Genomic DNA, 16,472 nt, shown 5'->3' with positions numbered 1-16,472 from the left:
TTAAACTACCAGAATACAGCTTAATCTGTCTCTGCCCTGTCATGGGAACCCACAATATTTATTTCTGGAGTAATTGACTAGTACAAGTTATACAGATGGAGCACATTTGTATAGATGGAAGTAGCGATTAAATGCACCATTTATCCTTAACCCCGCCCAGCTACCACTGAAATCAAATGGAGTGGGCGTGGTTATTGTAGCACAATCCAGCAATCCCACCAAGCGTCGGGGGTCACCGCATTGAGCCATTACTCTAGAAGAACCACCTCCGGTCTGTACCACATCATTTATAAATGCGATTTCCATGTACCTGGTCCACAGAGATGACTTCCCACAGCAGCGAGTGCAGCATGGATAACTCCCGGCCGAGGTCGATGTAGCCCTCGAAGCCGGCCGTTGTTGGAGATGGTTTCTGGGTTGGAAATCTCCAGCAGAAATCGCTGCATGTTGGTCCATTCGTGCTCCAAGAACTGATTCATAAATGACATGTATTCCTCTTTACTCCCAAACCTGCGCAGAGACCACAAACACGCAATTAATGTGCGCAATTCTGACATAAAAACCTCTGTGCGCTAGATGGGAGTATTCTCACGCATGCATCTGAAATTCTGCAACATCTAATCTATTATTGAGATGCCGGAGAGATGGACGCGGAATGTTACAGAGAATTCCACCCTCTCCATCGCTGTCCGGGGGGGGGGGGGCACTGCAACTTCCTCGTAATTCCTGACAGCAGGGGGTTATAAACCACACTGCAGAATATTGGGCAATATATTCCATACTATATATTGTCCAGTCACACAGCAATATAACAAAACAGATTTTTTTTTGTCCCTTAAGCAGCAGGTTCTGTAGATTTCCCAGTCTTCAGTGACTGATGGTATATACTGCATCAATCTTACTGCTGGGCACAATTCAGGTGAGAGACGGCAGCCCTGGTTATAACATACGCTGTGTTTCACTATCACCCTCCGGGCACCGGAGGTGTCGTATCTTTGGATGGCAGTTTCTACAATTGCTGGCACTTTTTCTCTTTTTTTTTTTGTCTCAGTCAATACAAGAATTCAAAACGACAAGTTTCAAAGAAAGTACAAGGTATTATCCCGTCAGCATGAATGTAAATGGGTAGAGAAGGGAGGAAGCGGGGTGGGTGGCACTGTGCCCACATGGACTGGGCACAGCGTAAAATTACCGATCAGCCAATAGCACCGGCTCTTCCTTTGCTTAAATTAGTTTGAGCAGCCAGCTCTGAGGGAGGGGGGAAAATGGGGGCTCATTATTTTAAGATGAACATAGAAAATATAATTTATAAGAACTTATTATTACTTTCTTCTATAGAATATAATACTCTTACTGTCATTTTAAGGACAGACATTTTTACACCTTTTTTTAATCCATTGTTCCTGTAAGTGATGTTTAGTGATTTAGAATATCGCCCATGTGGTATAATAACCTATTTATAAAATACTCCTGTAATATCAAACTTTGAGGAAAAATATATATTTTTTGAAACGTAAAGTAAAACATTGGGCAGAATTATTGTGAATGTAATTGTACTGAAAGAGCCTGGTTTTCTTAAATATTTATACATTTTAAACTATGTATGGACTATGTCTGCCTAACAGCACTGGGGTCATGAGCTCGAATCCCACCATGGCCTTATCTGTGTGGAGTTTGTATGTTCTCCCCCGTGTCTGCCTGGGTTTCCTCTGGGTGCTCTGGTTTCCTCCCACACTCCAAAAACAAACTGGTAGGTTAATTGGCTGCTATCAAAATTGACACCCTAGTCTGTGTGTGTCTGTGTTAGAGAATTTAGACTGTAAGCCCCAATGGGGCAGGGACTGATGTGAGTTCTCTGTACAGCGCTGCGGAATTAATAGCGCTATATAAACAAATGGTGATGATGATGTATTAGGTCTATAATAAATAATAATAATTATAATGCAATACAAGCCATATAATCCGTTGGAAGGGGTGGGGGACGACAGTGTGAAGTAGTTATTTCCAAGACGACGCGATAACCATGTCGGGGTAAGTCTTGTTGGAAATAACTACTTCGCTATAATGACTACCACCAGTTGGAAGCCATATACTCTGGTGGAACACTGCCTCAAGTGGTCAAATAAAAAAATGACATCATAACCAACTTGTTACAATAATTAAATACAGCAACTCTCAGAGACTTTATAATGCAGATATTTCTTTTACATGAAGTGACATTTTAATATAATGTTCCTTTAACTGCAATAAAATATTTCTACGACTATTCAGTCCTAATTTCTGCGTGAAAAGTGTCATTAACTGTAACCGTGGGGGGGATGTGACCTCGGACTGATTGAAGCTGACATTGCAGTTGCCCATTCATGCACTAAAGCCTTTATTTCTTATTTTTCCGTCTGTAAAAATTAGAACGAGGATAGAAATCTGTTCCGTCTGTGAGCTCTTTCAATTAACTTCTGCTCCCGTATGTTGTGGGTGTGCTACCCTCTTTAAATTGATATAGAGAAATGTAATCGACACAGTGAAGGATGGAATTAAAAGTCAATACCAGTGAAGACCATTGATTTTTCTGCGCTAATTGCCAGACTCTGATGAGAACTGTGGAATAGAAAAACAGGTGATGCCGCGTTATCCCCTCAGGGTGTGGGGGGAGGGAGACACTCACTTTGCAAAATTGGCTAGGTTCTGCGTGACTTTGGCGATCAAGGTCAAAGTGCGCGCCGTCCTGTCGTCCGGGTATTCCTGGAGCAGGTTGAATAACGAAGGGGACATGATGGCCGGACAGAGGAAGCGCAGGAACAAGGAAGCACTGATCAGTCTCTCGCTGATGTCTGGGCGACCTCTGCTGTTACACTCCTGCCTCCAAGACGCAAACACCTCTTTCAGTTCCCGCGGGAAAACACTGCAAACAAAATAATCAGAAACAAAATGAGAACCATTTTCCAGCGCTATCTTCTCACAACAAACAATATCAGAAACGACAAGTTAATGACTACGGTCTACGTTCAGACATTTGTAGTTTTATCTGCTCTGCCCTTGAAACACAGAATTTGAGGCAGATAAGAACTGCTTGGCTCATCTAGTCTGCCCAGGTTTTTTAACATATGATGACCTCAAACCCTATTTGGTACTTTAATCTTTGTAAGGATATCCTTATGTCTATCCCAAAAATGTTAAAATTGCTGTACTGTATTAGCCTTTACCACCTCTGATGGAGGCTATTCCACTTACCCACTACCCCTTCTGTGATGTAGTTTCCTCTGAACCTACTTCCCCCAGTGTCAGTACATGTCCTCGTGTCCTAATACTTCTCTTCCCCCCAGTGTCAGTGCATGTCCTCGTGTTCTAATACTTCTCTTCCCCCCCAGTGTCAGTACATGTCCTCGTGTTCTAATACTTCTCTTCCCCCCAGTGTCAGTACATGTCCTCGTGTTCTAATACTTCTCTTCCCTCCAGTGTCAGTACATGTCCTCGTGTTCTAATACTTCTCTTCCCCCCAGTGTCAGTACATGTCCTCGTGTTCTAATACTTCTCTTCCCCCAGTGTCAGTACATGTCCTCGTGTTCTAATACTTCTCTTCCCCCCAGTGTCAGTGCATGTCCTCGTGTTCTAATACTTCTCTTCCCCCCAGTGTCAGTACATGTCCTCGTGTTCTAATACTTCTCTTCCCCCCAGTGTCAGTGCATGTCCTCGTGTTCTAATACTTCTCTTCCCCCCCAGTGTCAGTACATGTCCTCGTGTTCTAATACTTCTCTTCCCCCCCAGTGTCAGTACATGTCCTCGTGTTCTAATACTTCTCTTCCCCCCCAGTGTCAGTACATGTCCTCGTGTTCTAATACTTCTCTTCCCCCCAGTGTCAGTACATGTCCTCGTGTTCTAATACTTCTCTTCCCCCCAGTGTCAGTGCATGTCCTCGTGTTCTAATACTTCTCTTCCCCCCAGTGTCAGTACATGTCCTCGTGTTCTAATACTTCTCTTCCCCCCAGTGTCAGTGCATGTCCTCGTGTTCTAATACTTCTCTTCCCCCCAGTGTCAGTGCATGTCCTCGTGTTCTAATACTTCTCTTCCCCCAGTGTCAGTACATGTCCTCGTGTTCTAATACTTCTCTTCCCCCCAGTGTCAGTACATGTCCTCGTGTTCTAATACTTCTCATCCCCCCAGTGTCAGTACATGTCCTCGTGTTCTAATACTTCTCTTCCCCCCAGTGTCAGTACATGTCCTCGTGTTCTAATACTTCTCTTCCCCCCAGTGTCAGTACATGTCCTCGTGTTCTAATACTTCTCTTCCCCCCAGTGTCAGTGCATGTCCTCGTGTTCTAATACTTCTCTTCCCCCCAGTGTCAGTGCATGTCCTCGTGTTCTAATACTTCTCTTCTCCCCAGTGTCAGTACATGTCCTCGTGTTCTAATACTTCTCTTCCCCCCAGTGTCAGTACATGTCCTCGTGTTCTAATACTTCTCTTCCCCCCAGTGTCAGTACATGTCCTCGTGTTCTAATACTTCTCTTCCCCCCAGTGTCAGTGCATGTCCTCGTGTTCTAATACTTCTCTTCCCCCCAGTGTCAGTACATGTCCTCGTGTTCTAATACTTCTCTTCCCCCCAGTGTCAGTACATGTCCTCGTGTTCTAATACTTCTCTTCCCCCCAGTGTCAGTACATGTCCTCGTGTTCTAATACTTCTCTTCCCTCCAGTGTCAGTACATGTCCTCGTGTTCTAATACATCTCTTCCCCCCAGTGTCAGTACATGTCCTCGTGTTCTAATACATCTCTTCCCCCCAGTGTCAGTGCATGTCCTCGTGTTCTAATACTTCTCTTCCCTCCAGTGTCAGTACATGTCCTCGTGTTCTAATACTTCTCTTCCCCCAGTGTCAGTACATGTCCTCGTGTTCTAATACTTCTCTTCCCCCCAGTGTCAGTACATGTCCTCGTGTTCTAATACTTCTCTTCCCCCCAGTGTCAGTACATGTCCTCGTGTTCTAATACTTCTCATCCCCCCAGTGTCAGTGCATGTCCTCGTGTTCTAATACTTCTCATCCCCCCAGTGTCAGTGCATGTCCTCGTGTTCTAATACTTCTCTTCCCCCCAGTGTCAGTACATGTCCTCGTGTTCTAATACTTCTCTTCCCCCCCAGTGTCAGTACATGTCCTCGTGTTCTAATACTTCTCTTCCCCCCAGTGTCAGTACATGTCCTCGTGTTCTAATACTTCTCATCCCCCCAGTGTCAGTGCATGTCCTCGTGTTCTAATACTTCTCATCCCCCCAGTGTCAGTGCATGTCCTCGTGTTCTAATACTTCTCTTCCCCCCAGTGTCAGTACATGTCCTCGTGTTCTAATACTTCTCTTCCCCCCCAGTGTCAGTACATGTCCTCGTGTTCTAATACTTCTCTTCCCCCCCAGTGTCAGTACATGTCCTCGTGTTCTAATACTTCTCTTCCCCCCCAGTGTCAGTACATGTCCTCGTGTTCTAATACTTCTCTTCCCCCCAGTGTCAGTGCATGTCCTCGTGTTCTAATACTTCTCTTCCCCCCAGTGTCAGTACATGTCCTCGTGTTCTAATACTTCTCTTCCCCCCAGTGTCAGTACATGTCCTCGTGTTCTAATACTTCTCTTCCCCCCCAGTGTCAGTACATGTCCTCGTGTTCTAATACTTCTCTTCCCCCCCAGTGTCAGTACATGTCCTCGTGTTCTAATACTTCTCTTCCCCCCCAGTGTCAGTGCATGTCCTCGTGTTCTAATACTTCTCTTCCCCCCAGTGTCAGTACATGTCCTCGTGTTCTAATACTTCTCTTCCCCCCAGTGTCAGTACATGTCCTCGTGTTCTAATACATCTCTTCCCCCCAGTGTCAGTACATGTCCTCGTGTTCTAATACTTCTCTTCCCCCCCAGTGTCAGTACATGTCCTCGTGTTCTAATACTTCTCTTCCCCCCCAGTGTCAGTACATGTCCTCGTGTTCTAATACTTCTCTTCCCCCCCAGTGTCAGTACATGTCCTCGTGTTCTAATACTTCTCTTCCCCCCCAGTGTCAGTACATGTCCTCGTGTTCTAATACTTCTCTTCCCCCCCAGTGTCAGTACATGTCCTCGTGTTCTAATACATCTCTTCCCCCCAGTGTCAGTACATGTCCTCGTGTTCTAATACATCTCTTCCCCCCAGTGTCAGTACATGTCCTCGTGTTCTAATACTTCTCTTCCCCCCCAGTGTCAGTACATGTCCTCGTGTTCTAATACTTCTCTTCCCCCCAGTGTCAGTACATGTCCTCGTGTCCTAATACTTCTCTTCCCCCAGTGTCAGTACATGTCCTCGTGTTCTAATACTTCTCTTCCCCCCCAGTGTCAGTACATGTCCTCGTGTTCTAATACTTCTCTTCCCCCCCAGTGTCAGTACATGTCCTCGTGTTCTAATACTTCTCTTCCCCCCCAGTGTCAGTACATGTCCTCGTGTTCTAATACATCTCTTCCCCCCCAGTGTCAGTACATGTCCTCGTGTTCTAATACATCTCTTCCCCCCAGTGTCAGTACATGTCCTCGTGTTCTAATACTTCTCTTCCCCCCCAGTGTCAGTACATGTCCTCGTGTTCTAATACTTCTCTTCCCCCCAGTGTCAGTACATGTCCTCGTGTCCTAATACTTCTCTTCCCCCAGTGTCAGTACATGTCCTCGTGTTCTAATACTTCTCTTCCCCCCAGTGTCAGTACATGTCCTCGTGTTCTAATACTTCTCTTCCCCCCAGTGTCAGTACATGTCCTCGTGTTCTAATACTTCTCATCCCCCCAGTGTCAGTGCATGTCCTCGTGTTCTAATACTTCTCATCCCCCCAGTGTCAGTGCATGTCCTCGTGTTCTAATACTTCTCTTCCCCCCAGTGTCAGTACATGTCCTCGTGTTCTAATACTTCTCTTCCCCCCCAGTGTCAGTACATGTCCTCGTGTTCTAATACTTCTCTTCCCCCCAGTGTCAGTACATGTCCTCGTGTTCTAATACTTCTCATCCCCCCAGTGTCAGTGCATGTCCTCGTGTTCTAATACTTCTCATCCCCCCAGTGTCAGTGCATGTCCTCGTGTTCTAATACTTCTCTTCCCCCCAGTGTCAGTACATGTCCTCGTGTTCTAATACTTCTCTTCCCCCCCAGTGTCAGTACATGTCCTCGTGTTCTAATACTTCTCTTCCCCCCCAGTGTCAGTACATGTCCTCGTGTTCTAATACTTCTCTTCCCCCCAGTGTCAGTACATGTCCTCGTGTTCTAATACTTCTCATCCCCCCAGTGTCAGTGCATGTCCTCGTGTTCTAATACTTCTCATCCCCCCAGTGTCAGTGCATGTCCTCGTGTTCTAATACTTCTCTTCCCCCCAGTGTCAGTACATGTCCTCGTGTTCTAATACTTCTCTTCCCCCCCAGTGTCAGTACATGTCCTCGTGTTCTAATACTTCTCTTCCCCCCAGTGTCAGTACATGTCCTCGTGTTCTAATACTTCTCATCCCCCCAGTGTCAGTGCATGTCCTCGTGTTCTAATACTTCTCATCCCCCCAGTGTCAGTGCATGTCCTCGTGTTCTAATACTTCTCTTCCCCCCAGTGTCAGTACATGTCCTCGTGTTCTAATACTTCTCTTCCCCCCCAGTGTCAGTACATGTCCTCGTGTTCTAATACTTCTCTTCCCCCCCAGTGTCAGTACATGTCCTCGTGTTCTAATACTTCTCTTCCCCCCCAGTGTCAGTACATGTCCTCGTGTTCTAATACTTCTCTTCCCCCCAGTGTCAGTGCATGTCCTCGTGTTCTAATACTTCTCTTCCCCCCAGTGTCAGTACATGTCCTCGTGTTCTAATACTTCTCTTCCCCCCAGTGTCAGTACATGTCCTCGTGTTCTAATACTTCTCTTCCCCCCCAGTGTCAGTACATGTCCTCGTGTTCTAATACTTCTCTTCCCCCCCAGTGTCAGTACATGTCCTCGTGTTCTAATACTTCTCTTCCCCCCCAGTGTCAGTGCATGTCCTCGTGTTCTAATACTTCTCTTCCCCCCAGTGTCAGTACATGTCCTCGTGTTCTAATACTTCTCTTCCCCCCAGTGTCAGTACATGTCCTCGTGTTCTAATACATCTCTTCCCCCCAGTGTCAGTACATGTCCTCGTGTTCTAATACTTCTCTTCCCCCCCAGTGTCAGTACATGTCCTCGTGTTCTAATACTTCTCTTCCCCCCCAGTGTCAGTACATGTCCTCGTGTTCTAATACTTCTCTTCCCCCCCAGTGTCAGTACATGTCCTCGTGTTCTAATACTTCTCTTCCCCCCCAGTGTCAGTACATGTCCTCGTGTTCTAATACTTCTCTTCCCCCCCAGTGTCAGTACATGTCCTCGTGTTCTAATACATCTCTTCCCCCCAGTGTCAGTACATGTCCTCGTGTTCTAATACATCTCTTCCCCCCAGTGTCAGTACATGTCCTCGTGTTCTAATACTTCTCTTCCCCCCCAGTGTCAGTACATGTCCTCGTGTTCTAATACTTCTCTTCCCCCCAGTGTCAGTACATGTCCTCGTGTCCTAATACTTCTCTTCCCCCAGTGTCAGTGCATGTCCTCGTGTTCTAATACTTCTCTTCCCCCAGTGTCAGTACATGTCCTCGTGTTCTAATACTTCTCTTCCCCCCAGTGTCAGTACATGTCCTCGTGTTCTAATACTTCTCTTCCTTTGAAGAATGTTTCCCTCCTGTACCTTGTTATAACCCTGGATATATATGAAAGTTTCTCTCATGTCCCCTGTTCCCTTCTCTGCTCTAAACTATACATAATAAGATCTTTTAGTCTCTCCAGGTAAGTTTTGTGCTGTAGACCATGCACCATGTTAGTTACCCTTCTTTGTACAGTCTGTAATGTATTTATATCCTCCTGGAGATACGGCCTCCAGAACTGAACACAGTATCTAGATGAGGCCGTACAATGACCTATACAGTGGTATTATTACTTCTTTCTTTCTGCTACTGATTCCTCTCCCTATATAGCCAAGCATCTGACTTGCTTTCCTCATTGCTTTGTTACATTACTTACCTGCCTGTAAGTCACCTGAAATAGTGACTCCTAGATCCCTTTCATCCTCAGTAGTTTACATTATAGAACCATTAATACTATATTTAGCCTTTTGGTTTTTGAGACCCAAGTGCATGATTTTGCATTAAACTGTAGTCGCCACTCTCTTGACCATTCTTCTAGTCTACCTAGATCATCAATCATTTGTTTTACTCCTCCTGGTGTGTCTACCCTGTTGTATGTCTTTGTGTCATCAGTAAACAGGCATACTTTCCCTTCAATACCATATGCAATGCCACCAATAAAGATATTAAACAGCACTGGCCCAAGTACAGATCCCTGGGGTACTCCACTGGTAACCTTTCCCTCCTGAATGTACTCCATGTACTATAACTCTCTGTTTTTTTGTCCTGCAACCAAGATCTTATCCATTCAACCATCTTAAAATCCAATCCCAACCTTTCATGTTTATTTAACAGTCTGCGATGTGGGACAGTGTTCAAAAGCCTTATTAAAATCTAGATTAGCTACATCTACGGTCCCCCCGATATATTACTTTAGTCACCCAGTCAAAAAAGTCAATAAGATTTGTTTGACATAATCTCGCCCCATTAAATCCATGCTGTTTGGCATCCTGTAAGTGACTGGGAAATAAAATATATTCACTAATGCAGAAAACACAGAAGGAAGAGAAAAATAGCCCAGGAATATTGGACTTTTTCTGGGAACAGAACTGTCTGACCCACCTGTCCGTCCTTACGTCTGTAAGAAATAAGCCCCACTCAGTTACATCTAGCAAATGTATTCATAAATCCCTGAAGAAACCCAACAAGGTAAACTATAATTTACTGAGTTGAAAATTATTTAAAGGGCTAGTCCCTCTACAAGATAATATGCTATTTTATTAACATTTGGGTACCGTAGAAGAAGCACACGTTTGGATTTGTTAGTTGTAGATCACTGGACTCCCAGCCAACCAATAAAATGCCAGCTTTACCGGTGGAGCATCCAATCCAACCACACTAACGGCTTCCTGTAATTTGTCCAGGATCTAATTGCTGTATCACGCTGAACTAAAAATGAATGGGAGTTATCCTTTAAAACAAACCCAACAAAGACAAACATTCTAAAAAGGAAAAGTGGAGGTGTAGCAACCAATCAGCTTCTAGCAGTTCTAGAATGTATTAGATAAGCAATATTTAGAATCTGGTTGCTATGGGCAACACCTCCACTTTTTCTTTTTAGAAGGTTTGATCTACCCCTTTATGTGAGTCTAAAAGTGGTGAAATTCCTGAGCAGTGAGTGATGAATATAATCTGTGACATCCGCAAGGAGACATAGAAACATTGTATTATATAGACACAGTTGTGCAATGAGGAGCGGTCTCCTAAAAATCATATTGTCATAAAAATAGAAAGATGATTTAATATGTGAATTACAATAACACCTATGTACATGAAGTTATGCTAGACTAAGACTCTTACACACAGATTTGTTCCAGTTTCCGTACAACTGTGTATTTGTGGTTTGTTATTAACGCTGTGAAAGGATAAAATGATGGAACAAAGCATCTCGCTACGCCTCGCTTGCCCCAGACACCCGTCTTTTGACAACCGTACAGCAGAGGTTTATGTCTCCAGAAAGCTTATTGAGCCTTTCAAGCAGTAGACATAAAATAGCCGCTGATTGGGAGATTAAAGGCAGAGTAATGTGCGTCGTGTCTCTGGAGTGATAGGAGATTGCTGCTAAGTGGAAACGTATTGTCTAGATTGTATTAAGTCAGTTGTTCAGAGTTTTGGAAGGGATCAAGCCGGCCATCAAATCCTGTCCCCAAAGAAGGGTTTAATTCAGTAACAACAAGTTTCAAATTCTGCAACGTCAAGTGCCTGCTATTCAGTCTCCAGTATACGAGTCTTGTACACAAGTAGTAGACAAGGAGGTGAATAGAACACTCTACTGTCTGACTGCACAAAATAACATCATTACAGGATTGTTCTACCTAGTTATAGTGACAAATACTCTGCTCAGTGAATGGATTATTTCCTGTGTTACATTTAAGGCTGGGTTAGTCAACGGCATTGGAGAAATTTAGATTAAGGTAACCGGACATTTATAGACTAGTCCAAGCTGCCACAGTGCGCACAGAGCTCGATATAGGATCACTGACCCCTACTCTGTACAGACGGATGTGTCATATCATCCTATATCATAGTATTCATGGGCATGATGCAGGTTACCTTGGGATCATTAACCCCTAAACCAGACTCCATGAACCGCTGCAGCTTCGTCACTGCGCTATCGTTCAGGAGACGCATACACAGCTCAGTTATAGTTCTTTATGTTGGTTTTAACTCTCAGTCACAATTTCATACCAGGCAACAGCGCGACTACTGCACATGTGTGCAGGGCCGGACTGGGACTAAAAATCAGCCCTGGCATTTAAGGTACACAGGCCCACCTCAGTTCCAGCAGGAATGAAAATATGTGCCGCCGCGTAGCGGTGGCGCTGAACACGGCGTGACCTCATTGTGTTGTGGGTGTGGCCAACATGGGGCATTGATACATACATTATAATAATACATTACATTTTAGACAAATACACAGGCCCTACTGTTAGAAGCACACAGCGTTGCCTTCGCAAGCAGTACGTTGTGAAGCGGGACATACCTCCCAACTGTCCTTGCAGTCGGACCAAATCCTGACTAAGGGAGACAGTCATCCAAATTCAGGACTGCCCTACCAGATTCAGGACAGTTGGCAGACTGTCCTGCTCTCTCCTACCTGTCTTGGTCACTTTCACCACTTGTAGCAGATGGTTTCTTTAGCTCAGTTCATTCTTGTCTCGAACCTGGAATATTGGATGCCCTATTTTGAAAAAAAAAATGGGTACATGAGATTTAGAAAACTCCAACCAGCCCCAATGTTAAAACAATAGCACTCACGTTTTATAATTAGGCCTACCTCCAGTCCCCACAATAATAATATTCACATTAATTAAGTAGACCAATTTCCCTCCAACCAGCCCCAACATAAAATTAACAGTATACCCATTTACTCAAGACATATTTCCCTCCCTCCAAACAGTCCCAGCAATAAATTAAATAGCATTAAAATGTAATAAATATAGCCATTTTCCACAACCAATCCCGACAATAAATAATTTATATTCACATTCAATAAATAGCCCTTCTCCCCAAAATCAGCCCCATATTCAATTGATAGCCCTAAACCACCCCAGCATTAAATTAAAGGTTCTTTCACCTCACCTTAAATAATTAGCCCCCACCTACACTCCACCATTAAATAGCCTACCTCCCACACTATATTAAGATCCTCCCTTCTCTCACATATTATATTAAAATACTGCGCTCGCGCACACTATATGAACATGGCCAAACACGCACGTACACTATAGCAACATGGGGCCACACATGCACAAAATTAGCCCCACAGCCACACTGTTAGCCCCACTGGTTGTTAGCCCCACTGTCTGGTTGTTAGCCCCACTGTCTGGTTGTTAGCCCCACTGTCTGGTTGTTAGCCCCACTGTTTTTCCTCCACTGTTTGTTAGCCCCACTGTTTATTTGTTAGCACCACTGTTTGTTAGCCCCACTGTTTGTTTGTTAGCCCCACTGTTTTTCCTCCACTGTTTGTTTGTTAGCCCCACTGTTTGTTTGTTTGTTAGCCCCACTGTTTGTTTGTTTGTTAGCCCCACTGTTTGTTTGTTAGCCCCACTGTTTGTTTGTTTGTTAGCCCCACTGTTTGTTTGTTAGCCCCACTGTTTTTCCTCCACTGTTTGTTTGTTTGCCCCAGTTTGCCAGCCCCACTGTTTGCCACACTATTACTTACACACACAGACACTTACCTTGTTACATCCAGCAGCAGCAGCACCCTGCGCGCTGGTCAGCCAACGGAGAATCAATGACTGCCGACTATGCAGTAATCACATGGGACGGCGCCTGTGGCGTGGTGCCGTCCCATGTGATTACTCACATAGTCGCCAGTCACTGACTCTCCGTCCGCCGAGCAGCGCGCAGGGTGCTGCTGCTCGGCGGACATGCGGACCGGCCCTTCTGGCCATCGGCCCTTCTGGCATTTGCCAGAAGTGCCAGATGGCCAGTCCGCCCCTGCATGTGTGTTATTTAAATCCTCCGTTCAGTCTTTGATAGGAGGAGATATGTAAGCTGCGGTTATTGATCCCTATGGAGAGACACGATGCACTGTGTGTATCTAAGAAATACTGATGACGGAAAAGGAACAAGTGATGGTATAACACGGGCCCCCTGCCCTCCTGCTCCTACATCCCCTATGCAGCTTTGCACCAAATGTGTCTCCATAGGGATCAGTAACAAAAAACAGAAATAAGAGGGACACACTCACAATATAATATATATATATATATATATATATATATATATATATATATATATATATATATATATATATATATATTTATTTATATATTTTAATTATACAGTCAAGTCCATAAATATTGGCATCAATTCTCATATTTTGGGCTCTATACACCACCACAATGGATTTGAAATTAAACTAACAAGTTGTGCTTTAACTGCAGATTTTCAGCTTTAATTTGAGGGTATTTACATCCAAATCAGGTGAACAGTGTAGAAAGTACAATGGTTTCTATATGTGCCTCCCACTTTTTAAGGGACCAAAAGTAATGGGACAAACTAAACAATCCTACATCAAACTTTCACTTTTTAACACTTTGTTGGAAATGCTTTGCAGTCAATTACAGCCTGAAGTCTGGAAGGCATAGACATCACCAGATGCTGGGTTTCATCCCTGGTGATGCTCTGCCAGGCCTCTACTGCAAATGTCTTCAGTTCCTGCTTGTTCTTGGGACATTTTCCCTTCAGTTTTGTCTTCATCAAGTGAAATGCTCAATCGGATTCAGGTCAGGTGACTTGGCCATTGCATAACATTCCACTCGTTAGCCTTAAAAAACTCTTTGGTTGCTTTTGCAGTATGCTTCGGCTCATTGTCCATCTGCACTGTGAAGCGCTGTCCAATGTGTTCTGAAGCATTTGACTGAATATGAGCAGATAATATTGCCCGAAACACATCAAAATTCATCCTGCTGCTTTTGTCAGCAGTCACATCATCAATAAATACAAGGGGACCAGTTCCATTAGCAGCCATACATGTCCACGCCATGACACTACCACCACCATGCTTCACTGATGAGGTGGTATGTTTTGGATCATGAGCAGTTCCTTTCCTTATCCATACTCTTCTCTTCCCATCACTCTGGTACAAGTTGATCTTGTCTCATCTGTCCATAGGATGTTGTTCCAGAACTGTAATGGCTTTTTTTAGATGTTGTTTGCCAAACTCTAATCTGGTCTTCCTGTTTTTGTGGCTCACAAATGGTTTACATCTTGTGGTGAACCCTCTATATTCACTCGTGTGAAGTCTTCTCTTGATTGTTGACTTTGACACATATACACCTACCTCCTGGAGAGTGTTCTTGATTTGGCCAGTTGTTGTGAAGGGGTTTTTCTTCACCAGGGAAGAAATTCTTCTGTCATCCACCACAGTTGTTTTCCATGGTCTTTTGGTGTTGCTGAGCTCTCCGGTGCGTTCTTTCTTTTTAAGAATGTTCCAAACAGTTGATTTGGCCACACCTAATGTTTTTGCTATCTCTCTGATGGGTTTGTTTTGATTTTTCAGCCTAATGATGGCTTGCTTCACTGATAGTGACAGCTCTATGGATCTCATATTAAGAGTCGACAGCAACAGATTCCAAATGTAAATTACACACCTAGAATCAACTCCAGACCTTTTACCTGCTTAATTGATGATGAAATAACGAAGGAATAGCCCACACATGTCCATGAAATAGCTTTTGAGTCGATTGTCACATTACTTTTGGTCCCTTTAAAAAGTGAGAGGCACATCTAGAAACCATTGTACTTCCTACATTATTCACCTGATTTGGATGTAAATACTTTCAAATTAAAGCTGAAAGTCTGCAGTTAAAGCACATCTTGTTAGTTTCATTTCAAATCTATTGTGGTGGTGTATAGAGCCCAAAATATGAGAATTGTGTCGATGTCCCAATATTTATGGACTTGACTGTATATACATATACACACACACACACACTATATATAAATACACTTGTGTGCTTCTAATATTACTCCGATACAACACACTGTGACCATTAAGAAATTCTATTTGGTTTCTCGACAGCAAAGCGAATGTTTAGTAGACAGAATTTTGAGGTTGATCTACTAAAGGGAACCAATCCCTTTTGGTGCCGAAGATTGGTATTTTTGCAGACGATAGGCAGGGTTGGCAAAACGCGGTATGTAAGACAGGAAGGCACCAAGCCTGAGGCGCTCCCCCAGCCTGCCATCACCTGCTTGTTCACCGACCCAGAAAACAAAACCAAAACGTATCTTATTGTGGCGGCAGCACCCAGCGCTCCTCCTCTCCTCCCTGCTCTGTTCACACTGACTGACATTATCAGTGAGGAGCGGCGCAGAGAGGAGCCCTGACCAAGGAAGAAACGGAGGAGAAGAAAACAGAAGAAGAAAAAGGCAATAGAAAGGTAAGAAAAGGAACGGTGGCACCATGGCAAGGTGTGATAAAGGGGAAACTGTGATGGAGGAGAAAAAGCTTGACGGAGGGCATAATGTGATGTGGAAGGGGGGCATAATGTGATGTGGAAGGGGGGTACAATGTGACGGAGGGCATAATGTGATGTGGAAGGGGGGTACAATGTGACGGAGGGCATAATGTGATGTGGAAGGTGGGCACAATGTGACGGAGGGCATAATGTGATGTGGAAGGGGGGCACAATGTGACGGAGGGCATAATGTGATGTGGAAGGGGGGCACAATGTGACGGAGGGCATAATGTGATGTGGAAGGGGGGCACAATGTGACGGAGGGCATAATGTGATGTGGAAGGGAGGCACAATGTGACGGAGGGCATAATGTGATGTGGAAGGGAGGCACAATGTGACGGAGGGCATAATGTGATGTGGAAGGGAGGCACAATGTGACGGAGGGCATAATGTGATGTGGAAGGGGGGCACAATGTGACGGAGGGCATAATGTGATGTGGAAGGGGGGTACAATGTGACGGAGGGCATAGTGTGATGTGGAAGGGGGGCACAATGTGACGGAGGGCATAGTGTGATGTGGAAGGGGGGCACAATGTGACGGAGGGCATAATGTGATGTGGAAGGGGGGCACAATGTGACGGAGGGCATAATGTGATGTGGAAGGGAGGCACAATGTGACGGTGGGCATAATGTGATGTGGAAGGGAGGCACAATGTGACGGAGGGCATAATGTGATGTGGAAGGGAGGCACAATGTGACGGTGGGCATAATGTGATGTGGAAGGGAGGCACAATGTGACGGAGGGCATAATGTGATGTGGAAGGGAGGCACAATGTGACGGAGGGCATAATGTGATGTGGAAGGGAGGC

At 44.7% G+C, this 16,472-nt stretch overlaps 1 protein-coding gene and 1 long non-coding RNA gene across 2 annotated transcripts in view; one reads left to right on the top strand and one right to left on the bottom strand.

The window, feature by feature from the left end:
- DAB2IP (DAB2 interacting protein) overlaps window positions 1-16,472 on the bottom strand; it is a 544,763-nt gene that overhangs the window by 48,341 nt on the left and 479,950 nt on the right. The window contains 3 exon segments of the mRNA XM_075185680.1: window positions 311-397; window positions 399-510; window positions 2,666-2,902. Of these exon segments, the coding sequence (XP_075041781.1) occupies window positions 311-397; window positions 399-510; window positions 2,666-2,902 (436 nt within the window).
- LOC142101311 (uncharacterized) overlaps window positions 1-16,472 on the top strand; it is a 202,524-nt gene that overhangs the window by 103,708 nt on the left and 82,344 nt on the right. The window lies entirely within an intron of this gene.

Source organism: Mixophyes fleayi, chromosome 9 (assembly GCF_038048845.1).
Source record: "Mixophyes fleayi isolate aMixFle1 chromosome 9, aMixFle1.hap1, whole genome shotgun sequence".
NCBI classification, from domain to species: domain Eukaryota; kingdom Metazoa; phylum Chordata; class Amphibia; order Anura; family Limnodynastidae; genus Mixophyes; species Mixophyes fleayi.
This window is presented reverse-complemented; position numbering and strand designations above follow the sequence as displayed.